This window comes from Myripristis murdjan, chromosome 21 (assembly GCF_902150065.1).
Source record: "Myripristis murdjan chromosome 21, fMyrMur1.1, whole genome shotgun sequence".
Classification (NCBI taxonomy): domain Eukaryota; kingdom Metazoa; phylum Chordata; class Actinopteri; order Holocentriformes; family Holocentridae; genus Myripristis; species Myripristis murdjan.
In genome coordinates, this window is record NC_044000.1 from 16,785,395 (window position 1) to 16,804,983 (window position 19,589).

At 39.0% G+C, this 19,589-nt stretch overlaps 3 protein-coding genes across 3 annotated transcripts; all 3 read left to right on the top strand.

Annotated features, from left to right (window-relative positions):
• The first annotated feature begins 3,698 nt into the window (after nucleotides 1–3,698).
• Nucleotides 3,699–5,252, top strand: hoxd11a (homeobox D11a). Its single transcript, XM_030080751.1, has 2 exons — nucleotides 3,699–4,338; nucleotides 5,017–5,252. The coding sequence occupies exons 1-2, from the start codon at nucleotides 3,705–3,707 to the stop codon at nucleotides 5,250–5,252; spliced, it is 870 nt and encodes a 289-aa protein (XP_029936611.1). The 5' UTR covers nucleotides 3,699–3,704.
• Nucleotides 5,253–9,586: 4,334 nt separating this feature from the next.
• On the top strand, nucleotides 9,587–11,405 carry hoxd10a (homeobox D10a). The gene is made up of 2 exons (XM_030080750.1): nucleotides 9,587–10,346; nucleotides 11,131–11,405. Exons 1-2 carry the CDS (start codon nucleotides 9,602–9,604, stop codon nucleotides 11,403–11,405), a joined length of 1,020 nt encoding a protein of 339 aa, XP_029936610.1. The 5' UTR covers nucleotides 9,587–9,601.
• A 2,444-nt stretch (nucleotides 11,406–13,849) lies between these two features.
• hoxd9a (homeobox D9a) lies at nucleotides 13,850–15,390 on the top strand. Its single transcript, XM_030080898.1, is given in 3 exon segments — nucleotides 13,850–13,867; nucleotides 13,869–14,427; nucleotides 15,146–15,390. Coding segments are annotated over 3 exon segments (822 nt in total).
• The last annotated feature ends 4,199 nt before the right edge of the window (nucleotides 15,391–19,589 follow it).

The following is a 19,589-nucleotide window of genomic DNA, read 5'->3' on the forward strand; positions in this document are numbered from 1 at the left end:
CTACAAATGTGCTCATACCAAATACAGGATCAGCTTTTACTGCTTTTGGTGTTACATGTTATATTTTATTCCCGTGTATCCTGCATTGCACCATTTAGCATCCAAATGGCTCAGTCTTCATATTTACATAAAAACAAACAAACATGGTATTGGCATTATGGTGGAGAGTCTAAAGTTCAAGCCTGTAGGTCATAAGTTGTCAACCTGATTCCAAAGGCAGATGCTTTGACCTCTTTAACCCTGTACACTGCATACTTCCTTAGCCACTATCAAACGGTCCTTAAAGCACCAAAGCATCTGAATGCAAGCAGTAGGGGTTACACATGAATCATTTCATAACAGGATCTATTTGTGGTTTTCCCATTACATCATCATCACCACACCATTACAACAAACTACTTATGTTTCTCTGTATATCTGTTTGTGAGGAGCAGTGATTAATAATAATAATAATAATAATAATAATAATAAAGAACTGTGTTGCAGTTTCACAAAACAAATCAACCAGTTTTACTATTTTGAGCCTGGAATTCTAAGTTGCAGTTGTTGCATTTCTGAGATAATCAGCATCAAAGATTTGACATCTAGGCGCTAAATTTTGATTAAAAAAAAAACAAAAAAAAAAACCCTCAGATATATCTTCATAATTCTAGCTCACAGTTAGCAGGGAAGAAACGATTAGAGTTCTTCTGTTAGCAATGATTCTAGACAGTATTTTCCCCTGATTTTTATTAATAATATTTCATAAGCTTGTAATACAGTGTTTAAGCTACAAGTGACCCATACTGTATTTTCATCCTCACTAGGTTACTTCCCACGTTGGCCTATACTGATTGATGCATGCTTATTATAATTTATCACACATGCTTTGTCTGGTTTGACTCAGATTACCAAAAAATATTACCACACAGCATGTTTCACCAACCCTTCGTTTTTATTGGGCTTACTATTTGGAATGGCTACACCGAGTTTTCCACCTGAAGTAAACAGCATACTTTCCTCACAGTATTTATGCTGCTTTTCGCCCATGTGTCTCTTCTGCCAAACACTTTCTCAAAGCAGACAGCCTTACAGCTCCGGCGCTCCCAGTTAGTGGGGGCGCCAAAACAAAGTTAAGGTCAAGTTAGTAGGCTATGTAATGCTGCTTCCCAAAATACAACGACAGTTACTTGCCTATAAGTGTATAACATTTCCGCCATTGCTTTAAATGTGCTACTTTGCTAAACCATTTTTGGAACTTCAAAATAGCTGATATGCTCATTTAGGTTTGGTGAAATGCTAAGGTGTAATTACACCCAGCATAATCTCTGCAACGCGCCAATTAAAGTTAAATTCCTCAGAACCTCTCCCCTGCCGAGTAAAGCAGTTTTTAACTTTTCGGTGTTTTATCCTGGGAAAATGACCCTCACACTCACCAGACACACCTTTATTTGCCAACTACACAGCACTGGCAAATAAACTGACAATTATCCTGCTCCACACGTTGCAATAGCGTGCACATTACACAGGTTTTCATGGGCAAGAGCGGCCTACATATTGATGTCCAAAATATAGCCAAACAGGAGAAAGGTGATCCAATAATAATAATAATAACAATAATAACAATAATAATAATAATAATGCACGCATAATTATAGACATAGGTTTTGGAGACTTTTGGGTGATAATTAAGCAACAGGTCCCCGAGGTTATCTTTTCGAGAAGTTAGGGAGTAAATTCACTTTTTAATGTATTTTTAATGTTGATGATATTCTACGAAATGTTTACTGCTGTGTTGCTGATGGATAAAATAAGTGTTTCTGACACACACACACACACACACACACACACACACACACACACACACACACACACACACATATATATATATATATATATATATATATATATATATATATATATATATATATATATATATATAAGTCTGAGCTTGCTTGACTGTGACGTTTTGTTCATTGCCTAAGGCGCCACAACTTCAAAGGTGTAGTCACTAAAGTTGGACACAGAGTAGAACTGTGAAGCTGAATTTAACCACAGTCCCCCAAATAATACACTTTTAGACACTTTTCATAATAATGCTTTTATAATACATACGAGCCACAAGCTTACAACAATGAATAATCCCCTTATAGCCCAGTCCCTTAACTGCACTACCATGTGCAGGTCCACAACTGAGAGCTGCGTTTTCAGTGGAGACGCATAATTTGCAATGATGCTTCCAGACAGTCGCGTCCAATGTGGTCAGGCCTGCAAAAGCTAGGAGCTGCCTGCTTTCTTGAAGTGTAGCATTTTCCCTATGCGCTTTAGAAATAATGAACAACAAAAATATACTCACGGAGGCAAACAAAAATATTGTTCAAGGCTCGAAGACACGAGGTATCCTTTCACCAGTGATTTTACTCCGTTTTTCTCCCGCCGAGGAAGGCCTACACACTACAGGCGTACACTTCAGCAGAATGACTGCCTTTGTTTGTGCAATAAAGTGATTTGGGTGCAGAGGCTTCTTGGTGAGTGCTTGGTGGACATCACCTAGACCACAGACGGTCAAAGCCAGTTGTTTTGTACTTGGCAATGCAGTGCTTCGGTTTGCTTGGTCCACCATGTTTGCATCTGATATTAAATCTCTCTTCTGTGAAAAGCATATGTTTCCCAAAACCAGCGTGGCCGCAACAACGTGGGCTGTTTTACTTGGATGTTTTAAATTCCATGCTTCTTTGGAAAATATTGAGGTAGGTCAAGGGAACGAGCAGCGAATGCGTTTTATATTTCCAATTCAAATATTTGACATGAGTTTCTGTTTTGCTCGATGTTTAACTCAGTTGTGAATTTGTTTAGATGTTAATCCAGAATTTCTTGGGTGAACTAGGTTTGCTCCTCTGTAGTGTTTCTGATTTTTGCACCACGTTGTAGGCCTACACAGGCTTGTAGCCTCTGTGTGACTGATTTCAAGCGTCTCTCACTTAGGCTTCAGTTTGCATGGATTTAATCCCCCTAACACTCCACATCTTGTGTTAAGTGATTGTACATGTCGTTGCTATCATTATTTTGTATTCAAAACTGATATCAGTGTTTATTAATAACTTGTAAATCAGATTAGATTTATGGAAAGTTATAAACTGTTCAAGTTTCTTGTTTTAATTATGTGACAAACAATGCTTGTTGGCCTTGGTGGTCATTCTTCCCCAAGTTCTGTTTTAAGTGTGGAGGTCAACTTCAATGTTTCCGTCCTAACTGTTGCTTCAAACGCGTGATGCCCGCTCCAAACAGTGCAAAATACACCGATGAATACCGATGAGTATGGGCGGCTGTCATTGCCTGATGAAGATTATGTTGCCGTAAACCTTTCAATGATAAATATTCCAGCGGTGGTTCACAAATTTCTTTTCCGTGAGCTATAGGGCAAGAAGACGAGAGAGGAGTTGCCTCTGCAGCCGGAGAACCAATGAAGTCTCTTGCATGCGCCCACATGAGTTTCTCTGGACAGTTTTTAATGACTGATATTGATGTATGGTAATTTCTTTGCCGGATCACATGACACAATTACCTCAAGAATCGATCAAGATGAATTGCAGGTCTGCCTACGTTTCCGATTTTTTCTCCCTGGCGGGGTCTTTCCACACGCCTATGGTGCAATAGATGGACAAAGTTTAACAGTCTAGCTGCCAATTCCTTTCCTCTATTGCAAAGGAGGAAAGGAGAGAGATATGACGGAATACGATGATCGCAGCAACTGTGCGTCAAATATGTATTTACCGAGTTGTACTTATTACGTTTCGACGCCTGATTTTACATCAGTCTCCTCCTTTTTACCGCAGACTACTTCTTGTCAGATCAATTTCCCCTATTCTTCCAACATAGCCCAAGTCCAACCTGTTCGAGAAGTCGCTTTCAGGGATTATGGACTGGATCACCCCAGCAAATGGCACTACAGGGGCAATTACGCGTCGTACTACTCAGCGGACGAGCTAATGCACCGGGACCTAATCCAGTCCTCCAGCAGCAGGGCAGATGTGATTTTCAAAAACGAGTCCTTGTACGGCCACCACGGAGGAACGAGTTCGCCATGCAATTTCTTCACCAGTGTTGGCCGGAATGGAGTTCTTCCTCAGGGCTTCGACCAGTTTTTTGAGACTCTTAACTCGGAGAAGCCCAACCCTGAGCTCCCCAAACAAAAGACAGACAACGCTGTCCCAGGAGATGCTGCAAATAACAATCAGACTGCCACCAAACCAGAAGAGTCCAAACCAGACCCAACTGAGAGCGTCGACGAGGACTCATCTTCCAACTGCGGCGACAAGAGTAACCAACAGAGTAGGTATTTTCCCCCAACAATACTGAGTATAAGGTGTGTAAGGTATAAGCTATCATTATAGACAATGGCGTAGATGCATTGCACTGTGACCACTACCACGTCCGTCTAGGTTTATGTGCCTCTTTATAAGCATGCAAAGGCTTTTATATCCCAATAAGATTTACTTTATGGTTGTAAAGGTATTTACAATGGGAAACAGTTTAAGTAATCCAAAGTTGTTGCTTTCCTGGCATCTTAATCCTATTGATAGGTTGTTTTATCACGGGAATTGATTGGTAGGGACCGCTCTCTTGAGCTACTCTAGCATTGATGCAGAGAATTGACGAGAATTAAATAAGGTTTTATTAGAGATACTTGTATAGGCTATGTTATAGTGCCTGCTATGCGGCTATGCCAACACTGAGAGAAGAGAGCATGTGATAGCATACCTTAAAGTCTTATTATGTTCATAAAATCAGTACAGTGTAAAAGTTCATTTCATTGTTTTTTTTTTTTTTCATGAGTGTGTGTGTGTGTGTGTGTGTGTGTGTGTGTGTGTGTGGGCGAGAGAGAGGGAGAAAGCCTTTGTGTTGAATTAGATTAGTCAACCTGTTAACTGTACCAGTGTATTGGTAACCACAGCAACAGTTATCGCCTATATGCTATTCCTTGCAAGAAGTCACGAAAACGTTGCCTATTCATTTATATATTTTTTTCATCTACAGGTTCAACCACAAGGTCCAGAAAGAAGAGGTGCCCCTATTCCAAATACCAGATCCGAGAACTTGAACGAGAGTTTTTCTTCAATGTTTATATTAACAAAGAGAAGCGACTTCAGCTCTCCAGGATGTTAAATCTGTCTGATCGGCAGGTGAAGATTTGGTTTCAAAATAGAAGAATGAAAGAGAAAAAGCTCAACCGCGACCGCCTACAGTATTTTACTGGGAATCCCTTATTCTGATATCTGACATGATGGATAACAGATAGACACATAAGATGTGCAAGTAAAATTGGAGCTACATTCATTTATTTTATTTTATTTTTTAAAGACTGGACCCATCACCATTTTTTTAAAAATCCTGTCCATTTAATCTCGCTGAAACACATATTCACAAAGATGGCGTTTGCGTAAACAACGCTATATTTTTGTGAACAGTATACGAATATGCCTTTATTTATTTGTGTTCATACCTTTTCGCTTAATCAACAATACATAGCCTATTTCGGCACAATGTAAGCTATGCTATGAAATTATTTATAAAAGTAGGCTTCCTTGTGTATGTGCATTCAAAAAGACGCATGTGATGTACATTGTGGTGTAAAGTTAAGTGCGACAGATGTATCATTTTCAACACAAAACCTAAAGCTCACATGAACTGTCAAAGCCTAGGCCACTATTGTTACCTGTTCACGGAATACTGACATTGTTGGAAACTGTGGGAGGATTCAACAGTGAAGTTTGGCGCATTGGCCTATATGGTCCTGTTATTTCCTTTGCTTTCTAACACTGGATTGTTTACTAAACCTTGAACCGTCTAGACAGTATAATAAAAGTAGCTGTAAATGTCTAAATAAGGGGCTATTGGAGCTTTGGTGTCCCAACCCCCAGACTACAGGAGGACTGATTCCTTTTCCTGTCTGAGAGCACTTTGACTCTTAAGCTACAAATGTTTTGGAGAAATGTACGCATTTCAACACATTCCATCCACATTTAGCTCGATTTGACATCTTGGAGCACTTGTAAGGCTGCCAGTGTCAGGTGGGAAACAGTGGGAGATATATTTTCATTAAGGCCTCCAAGCCAGGCTCATCACGTCTCGTCTAATTGAATAAGCAGATTTTCTTCTTCTTCTTCTTCTTCTTCTTCTTCTTCTTCTTCTTCTTCTTCTTCTTTTTTTTAAATAGATCTGCTGCAGTGTGCGCCCTTAACTTAGACGCCCTCACTCTGCAAGGACAAATGTTTCTTAAATGGCTTTGAAACAGCGTGACTCCTGATGAATTCATACAGGTGAAGAGTTTCCATTGCTATCTAGCTCTACAGCTGGGAAAAGAAACGTCAAAGATGCTCTACAAAAATGAAATCTGTGCCGAGTCTATATCTTTAGCCTATATGTCTGTCACTCTTATTTTTGTAACCAAGTGTTGCATCAATAAAAAAGACGGATCACATGCATTGATTCCAAACAGCTTTATTTATAATTCATGTGAGGACTCTGGATGATTATTTTCACCTTGGAAATATGCAGTAACAAGTACACACTGTACACACCGGGTTTCGGTGTGCACTGGAGGGAGCATAATAGTTTTAATTTGATTCGTGATGGTTCACGAATCAAATGAAAACCAGTATTTTTTTAATTAATAATAATAAAAAAACACTGGGATTTCATTAAGACGCCGTTTAATTGTGCTGTCTTTATTGGCTTGGGCCTGTATACCAGGCCTGTGGAGAAATTATCACAGTGATATGCAATTCCACTTTTCTTCTCATTCTATCCACATGAGGGCAGACTTGTAACTTTCAGCAGGGTAAAACAGTTCAGCCAATTTGTGTCCTTGCTTTGAAAATCAGTCACTGGGTGTAGGAATAAGCCGTAGGCTACAGCACAGGCTTTATTTTGTTATTGCTATCATCATTACCATGGCCCAAATTCTCAAATTTCTCAAGTGGAAAGTTTTTGAAATGTGAAAAGAAAGAAAGAAAGAAAGAAAGAAAGAATCATGTCTGTGGTTTTGCATCAAACCTCTAAACAGTAAACGAGTGTGGCACCATGAGTTTCCTGCAGTAGTATATATCTCATATTTCACTGCTGCCAACGTAGACCTCTGCAGCCTACATTGGCTGTATTACTGCCTGATTCAGAAAAGTGCAGGGCGATTTATTTCATCTGCATACATAAACACAGGAAACAACCAATTTGAACATGAATATGTTTTCAGCGTTAATGGTTCACAGCTGAACTGATATATTGGCTGTCTTATGTGATGTCTTGTGGCAGATATAATTAAGTTTGAAGGTCGTACTGGTTTCGACATAATTTGGGAAATTACACAACCTCAGTTCAATCCTTTTTCTTGTTGTAAGGTCCCTCATGAGCCGATACATGGGAACATTTTGGTTATAGAGCAGAAAGCGACCTGGCTCCTACCTGTAGGCCCCACGGGTTTACAGGCCGCTGGGATCTGTCCCTCTCAACATATGAGACGAAGGTTTGCTTTGCATTTCTTTCATTTTAATTGTACCACACGTCTTTTCAATTATTTTCCCTCCCATGGCATTTTCAGTTTGCTTTCAGTGGGCAGTGTACTATTATTATTATTATTATTATTATTATTATTATTATTATTATTATTACCAAATTGCCGCTTTCTCAAGAGTTGAACCGGACAATAGTTAATGATAGTCTTTAACTATCCAACCAGTTTGTTTTCATAGTGTTAGACTATTTTATTTTGCAACATATCAGCCATTCCCAGAACATCTCATAATCTGCCTGAAGACTTGTTGAACTGTGTGAGTTATTTTATTTTATTTTATTTTATTTTATTTTATTTTCGTGTGTGTGTGGTTGGCTTGCATCTCATGAATAATGTATATATCAAGTATCGTGTTGACAATTCCATGCATTACAGGCTGTACAAAATATGCAGAATACCTTCTTAGCAATTATTCGTGCAGTAAAATTCGTTAAGTTAAATGTTAAATATTTTTCTGCATTTAAATAATTAAAATGTTGAATAATTGGCAGCGTTACACAGCTACTACTGTCATGAGCATGTTAATGTACTATATTTCAGTCTTTGTAAATCAGGCGTTCATGAGAGGACATGTACAAGCTATACCTACAAATGTTTACGTACAACCAATTTGAATATTTGCCTCGAGAGGCGTGCAGACATAGAGGCTAATTCTCCTTGTACGTATACAGGTCATCTGAAACGAATTGTGCGTGTTTATTTTAAAATCAGTGGCTAAATACCAGAGCTGTAATTATTTTGAACTTCGTTTTCTGTGTTCTTTGTTTGTTTGTTTTCCTGCTTGTAAAAACCTGGAGGATAGTGCAGCTCTGCCATTGCAGTCCTTTTTGGCCAGGCCTCTGATTTTCTATCTTTTGATATCTTGAGGCACAAAGTGTTTTTGTTCCTGGATTTAGCAGGCAGACGAAGTGTTTCCCTAGCACATATTTTCCTAACTTGCTGGCAAACACAATGGAACTCCGAGTAAAATAATCCCCACTCAGAGGACTTTATTTTGAACTTCACATTTGAACATCTTGCCTGGAATGCAGCAGTGACCACAACATGCAAATGAAGACACCCTATACTTATTTTTTTCCCCAAATAATAAAGGACGATTTTCTATCTGTCTGAGGGTGAATTTAATCAACAACACACAAACATATTTCAAGATTCTTCATTTTTAGTATACACAAAGTTGGCATTATAAATGACATAGCCTGTTCATTTAGTGAAATGGTGACCCACATTTTAACCTTCTAAAGTTGCCTTATTTGATTGTTGCCTTTCAGGAAGTCTGAAAGCTCTTCGTACATCGACTGAAAGTTTTGTTCTGATTCAAACTGTAAAAATAGAGACATTGAAGCAACATAATTAAAAGTGCAGCCAATATATTTAATTTTTACCTTCAGTATTTTTTTTTTTTTTTTTTTTTTTTTTTTTATCATTCATATATACCGGGGAGAGTAGGCCTATTCATATCATATTTGCAAATGCAATTCATATAACCATGGAGGTACTTAGGTGCCTCCTATCGTCATCCAAAACAAGACTTTTAATTCAGTTATGCTGGTTACCTCCTTTTAAATGGGGTGCAGTTGTCGCTTATGCGCCAAGTAGGCTGCACAAATGCACGCGCGCACGCACGCACACACATACATACGTCCCATCAGAGGCGTTGCGCGGGCGCATTTCAGCTGTTGAATGGGCCGTCTGTGAAGGGTGCAGTTCAATGTGAACTATTTTCGGACCTGCTGGATGTAATTTGGATTTGATTTAATTTTGTGCATCTCTAAGTATAGCATTTCTGTGCTCCCGATGCCCCTTTATGAGTCTCTACACCAATTTCAAGTCCGTGTTGTAGGTGTCGCTGTTGACCACGTCTGCATCCGAGCGGTGAGTCAGTGCGTCTGTGTGTGCAGAGAGGAGGCTGCGTCTCAAGGCCATTTTCAAATCTCATTGGTGGGCTTGTCATGTGGTCGGGAGGCATCCTGACTTACACGGAGATTGTTTTTCCTAGATATGTCAGCTTACAAAGGACATCTCTCTCCTCTATAGAACTTAACCCCAAAAATGTCCTTTCCCAGTAGCTCTCCTGCGACAAACACATTTCTAGTGGACTCTTTAATTGGTGCTTGCAGGACGGACAGCTTTTACTCCAACAGCAACATGTACATGCCGTCTGGCTCAGAAATGGGAACTTACGGAATGCAAACCTGTGGACTCCTGCCGTCTTTCGGCAAAAGAGGGGAGGTCAACCACCAAAATATGGGCATGAATGTCCACTCGTACATACCTCAAATAGATAACTGGACTGATCCGAATAGACCTTGCAGAATAGAGCCGCCCAGCCAGATGTCAAATTGTACATTTTCACAGAGCATAAAGGAAGAGAGTAACTGCTGCATGTACTCCGATAAGAGAGTTCAAAAAGTCAGCTCGTCAGATGTCCCCGCATATCCTAACATTATTTCTGAATCTTGTCCAGTCGATGGCCCAGAGATCCCAGTTCCGGGCTATTTCAGACTGAGCCAAACTTATGCGAGTGGGAAGCATCAGGAAAACTACTGCCATGAGACGCCGAGCCCAAACCCCACACTGATGCAGCTCAACCGGGTCACTCCCAAATCGCAGTCGTCCTCATCTTCTAATTTTGCAGAGGTGGAAAAGAAAGCTGAAGATGTCCCGCAAAACCCCGAGACCTCAAGGACACCCGTCCCCGTAGAAAGTCCAGATCCCAAGTCAAGCTCGGAGGAGAAAAATTGCTCCATCGAAGCCTCTGTCTCCAGCCCTGAGTTGCTACAGAAGGAAGGGAAAGGTGGGTTGCCTACAATAAAAGGTTTTTATCGTGTGGCGCGTAATGCGAAGGCTCCAGCATCATAAAACCAGTATAAAACACAAACAACCCTAAAGTCGTAATGTTTAATGAGAGCCTTTCTCAGGTTGCAGTAATAGGCAATAGACAACGATTTTTACATCGCAACAGATATTAGGTGTCTTTTTCCTTAGTATTTTTTATTCTAATGTACATTTCTTCAACTGAATACATCTGTTTTTTGCTTAATATGTAGACGCGATATTTCACCATTTTCAGCACCAAAAAGTTAAATATAAGCAATTCGCATTATTATACTGTGTTTTCGCTCATATTGTTGCCAGAAGGCAAATTGCAGCTATATCCCCCAAACATTTATAGTTCATTTTAAGCTGCCCTTTGTACATGCTGGCTACCGTGTTACATAGTTTAGTCTGCAGGTAACAAGTTTGGGAACGTTGTACAGTATGACAGCCATCACTATATTTTATGCTAAATTTAAAGCTCGTATTATTTTAAGCCAGAGGTTTCCTAAATATTGGACAACTATATATTTACTTTATAAAGAGAGCGGTTTGCTTACCGGGACCTAATTTCAAATGTATTTTCCTATTGATTGCATCTAACCCCTACAGTGCCATCTCCTGAATAGCATTTATTTTTGGGAAAGCATTTTGCAGTCTATTGTGTGTTATTTCCCAAAGGTGATATCCATACCATCAGGTTACATGTGTTCAAGCTAATGCACACTGCACTCTGAAAATGTATCTGCTTTGAATCCATACAGACTGCAAGACTGACACGCCAACAAGCAACTGGTTAACTGCAAAAAGTGGGAGAAAGAAAAGGTGTCCTTACACAAAGCACCAGACCTTGGAGTTGGAGAAGGAGTTTCTGTTCAATATGTATCTGACCCGAGAGCGCCGCCTAGAGATCAGCAGGAGCGTCAACCTCACTGACAGGCAGGTCAAGATCTGGTTTCAAAACCGCAGGATGAAACTGAAGAAAATGAGCAGGGAAAACCGCATCCGGGAACTGACCTCAAATCTCACCTTTTCGTGAGCTTGCATGTATTAGTGTTTTGTTTTGTTTTTCATCCCCTATCCAGTTTGATGCTGTAGTGGCATTGGACGTTTATCTTCAATTTCAACGAAACTGTGACTGTATGCCATTTTTATTCCTTTGTGTGGCATTGTGTATTTTGCTTTATTTTATCACAGGGTAACACTTAGGTCTTAAATTATTGGAGTAGTAGATATTTTCCCTCTGCCAGTAGACATTGCTGTTTTATTGTATCTGGAAAAAAAGATGTCGCAAGAGCGACCGATTTGGAAAGAATTTATTATTTCATTTCAGACATCAAAGCACATTCTGTGTCATATAGTGCAAAATTTGTTCTACAACGAGCGCAAGCCAGCCGCTCCAACAGTGAACATGTTTCTATGGGCCTTTAAGTGGCAGCGAACGATGTTTATCTGTGAATCTATTGCATGTTTGTAGCATGTATCAGTACAATAAAGAAATTGTTAAACTATATTGTTTTTTTGTATGTGTTCACGCATTTATATCTCGAGTTTACACTTATAAGGTACCAGCACACAACACGTTTTCAAATGCTATAGATCCATACGAGCAGAGGATGTGAGCGTTATTTAACTTGGTATTCTTACTTTAAAGAAGGTTATTAAGAGGCGCAAACGAGATTGGAGAGTTGCTCCAATTTTGCACTTGAGTGGAAGAAGGGAATGGTGTTGCAAAAAATAATAATGGTCCTTTCTCCAGTCTTCCTTTATAAAAAATCACATTATTCTTCTGTATGTTTACAGCTATTGGCTTGTCTTCATTTGAGGATGATAAACCTAGGCTGCCTTATTTTTCATGTATTGTTGGGTGCGAATTGCTTGCGATTTAGTGAACCTTTCAGCTATACGATTATGTGAACTGTGTTTGGTGTTATAACTGTGTTATTAGGCTCTGATCTTGAATATCTTTGAATGTTGTAGCGTAGTATTTTTTGACGCAAAATATGTCCAAAATGAAGAAATGATAGATAATAGCCAATGAATACGATGAGGACAAAAATGCCATTCTCTTCCACCATCCACCTTCAGTCTTACTATAGGCAATGTTTTCGTATTATCTAACTGTTGTTGTTGATTTAGATTTTTGCTGTTTTTTGCACAGTCCAAGGCTACAAAAGAAAGAGTAACAGAAAGAATAAGAGAGCAGCCTCATCAAATTCACATGATGTTGCTTTTATTTTTTGCGGCCTGCCAACAAACCTTTAGTTTGTATATGACTGTGTGTGCTTATACGTATGTTGAAAATTTTCCCTCCCAGAATTAGCTTTTCCTGTACGCGCAACGTACGCACAACGTAGGCCTGGTGCATTGTCGTATTGCGTTTTGACTCTTAGTTCAATATATTTCCTTTCATCGTTATATGTTATTCTATATTAAATGGTAAAACATAATCGCTGGTCATCTCCAGTCTGCTCGTTTGGCCGATATCTATTTCACACACACACACACACACACACACACACACACACACACACACACACACACACACACACACAGTTTATCTTAATTAAAGGTCACAAAATGCACACTGCTTCATGGCACGCAAAAAGTGTTTTTTTTTTTGTGTTTTTTGTTTGTTTGTTTTTTTGTTTTGTTTTGTTTTGTTTTTAACCAAAAATAAAATATATTAATTTTAAATTTTAAGTTCCACCATGCAGACAGCAGTGAAGGCCTGCACATGGAGGTTGTTTCTCCGAGGTTTCTTTTTCTTTTTTTAATTCACGGCATGTATAATCACACGCACCTCATAAAACATTTATTGATACATAAAGCCATTATTGCTGTCCTTTGAATGAATACAATAATTTCTCCACTGCTATTTCCTGGTTAGTTTTTTTTTGTTTTTTCCTAAAAAAGAGACCTATCCAGAAAATATGCCTCTTCACTGCATAGATATTAAAACAATGGACACACCGCAGTGTGAACGGAAATGGCGTCTGTTATTTTACAACATGTTATTACATTTATTTTACGAGGACTCCGTAGTCTATAAACCATTTTACTAGCATTGGGGGTATCATGACGATATTATAAGAGTTTTCTCAAACATCAACATACAGGACATCCATGATGATAGGCTATTGGTTATGTGGGAGGAAAATGTGCATAGACTAATCCTGTGTGAGGCAGTCCGGCATCGTCCCGCAGCCACACGCGTTTGTTAATGCGTAAACAACGCCTTCAAATTCATTAGGACGACTGTTTTCTCTCTGCAGACACAACTGGTGGGGCTTTTTTGTTAATTCTGAACTGAAACTCTAAAGTAAACCTCGGGAAAATGAGCAAGGGCAGGACTGATTTACTCGCTGTATTGGTAAATATGACCACGTGATCCATGTAACCAATCCCTGTAGATGCAGGCCAGCAAAAATACTATGATTGTTCATAGAGGGAAGCTTCCCGTAACAGTGTAACCCTTATTATATGAGTAGGAAGAGATCAAAAAATGTCTACCAGTGGCACTCTCAGTAACTGCTATGTGGACTCTATAATGGGGCAGGAGCCAGAGGATGTGTACGGTGCTCGCTTTATTCAGGCTCCACACACGGTGACCCCAAGGCCATCAGGTGCTGGGGACAACGCAGATTTCTCCTCTTGCAATTTCGCACCCAAGTCCGCCGTTTTCCCGTCGTCTTGGTCCTCGGTTCACCCGCAAGGGATTTATCATCCTTACGTGCACCACCACCACCACCACCACCAGTCCCATCTCTCTGCCTCGGACGGCAGATATGTAGGCGTCCGCTCCTGGATGGACCCTATTTCCAACCACGTTTCTTTTTCCGGCTTTCACTCCAGCAGTCGCCAGTATGGGACAAAGCCCGAGGTTTTACCACCGAAAAGTACCGAGTGTGACACGCTGGAAGCGGAGGCTCGACCGGTCGCCGGTGATTTTGCGTGTGGAGTATCCGAGTGTGCAGAAAAAGCGGCTAAAGAGCACATTGGAAGTGATCTTTCGAACCACAGCGAGCCTAAAGAAGAGAAACAACAACAACTTGACCCAAGTAAGTAAACGAAATACCCAGCCCTGATTTACAACCCTAAGAACTGTATGAGCTGGGTGTGTAAAACTGGAGGTTTTACTAACCTATAAAAGTGTCTCGTACTATACCACGGCTCGGGAAGGGGGGAAAAAACCCGCCCTATGGGTTATTGCAGGGATTCCCAAACTTTTTCATGTAATGATACCCCGACATAGATACAGGTAAACGCCCTTTTACAGGACTTTGCCCAGAAATATTTAATTGGTTTTGATTTGTTGTTTGATATAGCCTAGCCCTAAATGTTACAGGATTGTTTAGTGAGGAGGTATCATTGGCTATACCGAAAAATCTATATCAAAGTAGTTTGACTATACAGTCACCTTCCTGCTTTATCTCACTGTGACTTCGTCAAATTAAAGAATATTGAAATTACATTATTCCTCATTTTGCTGACGACCCCCTAAAAGCTCCTCAAGGACCTCTGGAGGTCACCGGACCCCGCTTTGGGAACCGCTGACCTAGCCTATAGCATAGGAAGTAAAATTCCTCATACAACAAACTCAGAGGTTCAGAAAAATTATAATGCACATAATGCACAACCACATTCATATTTGGGTCTGGGAGCACTTTTTCCAGGCCTAGCGTTCTGCAAGGAGTAGCAAAGACTTAAGTAAGCAAATACTCCTCCATTCACATATTTGTTTTTATTTTACATGTTTGTATCTTCCCCTTTTTGCAGACAACCCTGCAGCAAACTGGATTCATGCACGTTCAACGAGAAAGAAGCGATGCCCGTACACAAAATATCAGACTTTAGAGCTAGAAAAGGAGTTCCTCTACAACATGTATTTGACAAGAGACCGACGCTACGAAGTTGCCCGCATACTCAGTTTAACCGAGAGACAGGTGAAAATATGGTTCCAGAATAGGAGGATGAAAATGAAGAAGATGAACAGAGAGAGGATCAGCAGTGATCAGCTATGAGTTACCTGCTTTAATGCCATTTCACATAATTGATGTTTGTGCTAATGAAACCATCAACATAATGAAACTTAATTTGACAGGAGCTTAAGTAGACTTTTCTAGACGTCTTAGGTATCTTATATGAGTGGAACTGCCTGGTAAAGTACATTTAATGTACAGGAAATTATCTTGGTGAGATTGATGTAGCTACCTATGTCTGATTTTCTCTCTGGTTTCTTTTTTTTCCTTTCTTTTCTTTCTTTCTTCTTTTTTTTTTTTACTCAAGAAACTGGTCTTAATTACATGTTGGGGCTATTCAAGCAACTTCATTGTTAACCATTTGTTAAGTATCCCAACGGTAGGGAAATGAAATGCCTGTATGTACATTGCTACTATAGCTGTTTAAAATTTGGAGATGTATATAAATCTTTTTTTTTTTCACAGCCAAACTACTTTCACTGTTTTTTGTGTCATGTGTAAAGACAGAGCTGCTGTGTCAGTGGGCTATTCTCTGACCTATTTTCACGAGTGTTTTTAAGACTTTCTGTTGTTGTGATGGAATTGTTGCTTGGGCCAAAAAGCTGCACAACTACACAGCCTACGCCTGCTTTGCTCAAAGACCACATTAAGTCAGTGTTAGATCTTGGGGAAAATATCGACTATAAGTATCATTAAATATCCAAGATAACAACATGCTATTTTTTAATACATTAACAATGCTTATATGTTACATCTCAGTTATTTTATGTATTTTAATGTAGGTTAATTTGAATTTATTTAGAGGCAACAGTAGTCCTATGACCGCAGAATACTTTCCCAATGCCTTGAAAGGGTGGGGATACACTACGGAAAATCTAACATAGGCCAATACCTTTAATTCATTTTTTTTTCTTTTAAGCAAACACAATTAATGAATCTGTGTTGGAGGTTCAAGGGATTAAAGTACTATGTGAGAATAAACTGCACCGAAGCCTTTAGGGAATAAGGCTACTGTTTTTGAACTGCAGTGGGCCTGTAAATTCAAAATAGTGGATTTCATTTGAAACGTACAGGAACCAGTAATAAAGTGTTTACGATTGTGAGAGGTGTTGCGCGGATTTCGAATTTATTGTCCAACTTGTAGGACTACGTATAATTACTTTAAAGCAGGAAGAAACGCGGTCCAATAAAGCTATAGAAATGACTAGACGTCTGGCCTAAATGAGTTTATGGGCCAGGCCAGTAATTACACTCTCCTTTGAAACCCTCTTTCCTGCGTGTTTGTGTCTGTTGCTGACAAACAGAAATGTAGACACTTTTCTACAGGGTGTCTGGTCGATGAATGGTCTGAGAGGAAATCACCCCCCACCTTAATGGTCACGTTTATTCATCAACTCCATTTCCCACTGCTGGGACAAAACTTAACTTTGACTGCAGTCCGATGCCATCTTATATGTTCAAATGAATTTCGTTTTAATGAAACGTCAAGACCTACGTTAATGTGCTCTAATCTAACACCACAGGCCAGACTAGAATTAAACATTAAAACGTTTATAGAGCGAAATCTTCCAAAAATTTCTGATAGGTCTTAAGCCTGTAAAATTAATTTAATAACTACATTTTTTCTTCAGTCTGTGAAGGGACTCTCGTCCATTTAGGGCTTTATCTCCCAAAGCGGTCATCTTTATTATAAAAGTAATGAGAGCGCTAGAGGGCGATATTGTTCTTTTGGAGTCAGTTTGCCATTTACTCATACTTGGAGATACATAATATATCAGTGAACCATACCCTAGTGCGTGAATTTATATATATAATGATATATAATTCATCATATAACTTAACGTATAATTAAAATATCCATAGGCCTGCGAAAAATGTGCCCTGTAAAAGAAAACCCCTGTGACCTTGGAGGAGCCTTTCAAATGGATCTCTAAAGATAGAGTATATTCAAGAGTGTGGGGGGCTTTATTTTAAATCTTTTACAGCAGCAGCCATATAATGGGATCGATGTTGACGTGATTATAATGATTATAAATTATATATTTAAAAAAGTTATTAAATAAATTAACAAGGTTTCTACAACCAGAAGAAAGTATTAAGGTGCAAAAATACAGGATTCATTTGCTGATGCATATAACTTTTGGGCACCGTCTTGACTCAACATTCCAGTCCATTTTCACCTCGTTTTTAGGGACGGAGGTCTAATCCACCTTAAATTGGTCTGTTTACTGAGTAGAGCTGCATTTCCTTCCAGCACATTACAGTCAAGACAAACATGAACAGTTAACTAAGAAGATCATAGTCTTAAATTTGGACACAAACTTATTTAAAGCCACATTCAGCTGACTGGCATTTTTTGTTTTTGGTTAGTGCAAGAGCACTTTCATGCAAAAAGGTCTATATTATCTCATCGTTATCAAAAAAAAAAAAAAAAAAAAAAAAAAAAAAGGATTTTACAGTTTACACATGTATGTTTAGTAGGAATAAAATGTAGTGGATAATTTTATTCCAATCACTGAAATGAACAAAGCGTGTATAGTGGGGTGATAAAGCACCAGAGGTGGCGCTATATTTTGGCAATAGATTGAGCCTTTGAAGAATAGTCCCAATACATTTTTTTCCCTTACCAATAGGAAATAACAATGAATTTACAATGATACTATACAAACAACACACAATTGCAGCAGTAATATCTAGGCTTCGTGCCAAAGAAGACTTAACGTGAGTACAAAAAAGCTTTTAAAATACAATAAAGTACAATAAGGTCACAGTAAACTCACATCTGACTATATAATAATCTCTAGGGTTGAGCTGCGGTGCCTGCTGGCTGGAGTTGATATCCCAGGCCAGTGTACTGAGATTGGGTTTGAGATTTGATAGCCATTGCTGTCTGCATTTCTTTAAGTGGATAATCCGCTTTAGACCTTTAAACAGCTCACGAATTGACACAAATACATGAAACTATGTAAATATTTTTCAGAAGTTGCTCCGTTTTGTTTTAATTAATTTATTGCAGAGGAAGAAGACGAGGCGCCTCTTCAGAAGACGAGGCGCCTCTTCAGTAAGCTATACAGCCTAAACTTAGAATAAATAAATTAATAAAAATAAGTGATTATCACTGAGTTTATCGAATGTCCGCATGTGATGATTGCCACATTGGTTCCTGATTTTAAAGGTAGATTGTAAGATTTTCGAAGCCAGGCATGCACATGATAGCCTACCAAATATCGGAACAATGGAAGAAAAAGCCAAAGTAGTAGTTTAGTTTTGATCCACTGAGGATTAGAAATTAAACTATATCTATTAGTGTTACACACACAACCCAGAATACAGAATGACGAGAAGTCAGCTTTAAGACTGCGGCCTGAGGTGACTGTCACGGGTGAAAACTTGACCCAGGAGGATGAAGAGACGATGCTTTGTTATGCTTTTTACTCGATTTGAAACGTAACCACTGATGACTTTAAAAAACTACTCTGTTTACACACAAATAATTTGATTATAGCCCTTTCTTTGTTAAGAAAAATGATTCGAGTAATGCTTGTTGATATTCCCATTTCCATGCAATTATCCACCCTACAAGATTTTTTTTTTTTTTTTCAACAGAATAAGCCTGCATGAGTCCTGTTTTTCCCATGTAGCTTTCACGCACTGTACACAACACAAAAACCTGTGTGACCATTCAAAAGCTGCACGTGAACCAAGATAGTACAGATATTAGGCCAGCGGCTGAAAGACGGGCTTTTCCAGAGCGCAATAACATCCTCAGTAATGAGACAAATTATAAATTGCAGTGTAGTTCCATATGTCCTTAAGAATAAAAATATTAGGACAGGAAATGCATTTTGGGGGGAAAAAATATGAACGCAAACTAGAGGAAGATGAATTTAAAGCACTTAAAACCGTTTAGTAGCCTAGCCTATAGCCCATATGAGCAGATATCATAGAGTACGCTTCCTGGAAAATAATGATTTAAGTTATTTCAAATAGTGGAAATGACAGCGTAATGAACATCAATGCTTTGGGACACTACCCCCCATCAGTATCTCACACTGGGTGATTGTCATTTGAATTTAGTTTTCAGATACAGCCTGCAGATTGAGTGTATCTGTGTGTAAGAATTTACTGAATCACAAAAGGTCTATGAAAGACCTTGACCACCATGCATTTTACTGCTCGCAGAGTGAAATTGTACTATCATGAGACATTACACAGTGTATCAACTTACTTTACTGAGTAGG

Bases quoted from the DNA above. Each gene is read 5' to 3' on its own strand.
- hoxd11a (XM_030080751.1), top strand. From the start codon at position 3,705: ATGACGGAATACGATGATCGCAGCAACTGTGCGTCAAATATGTATTTA. The intron at 4,339-5,016 runs GTATAAGGTGTG...TTTCATCTACAG, and splicing joins TTTTCCCCCAACAATACTGA to GTTCAACCACAAGGTCCAGA.
- hoxd10a (XM_030080750.1), top strand. From the start codon at position 9,602: ATGTCCTTTCCCAGTAGCTCTCCTGCGACAAACACATTTCTAGTGGAC. The intron at 10,347-11,130 runs GTGGGTTGCCTA...GAATCCATACAG, and splicing joins GCTACAGAAGGAAGGGAAAG to ACTGCAAGACTGACACGCCA.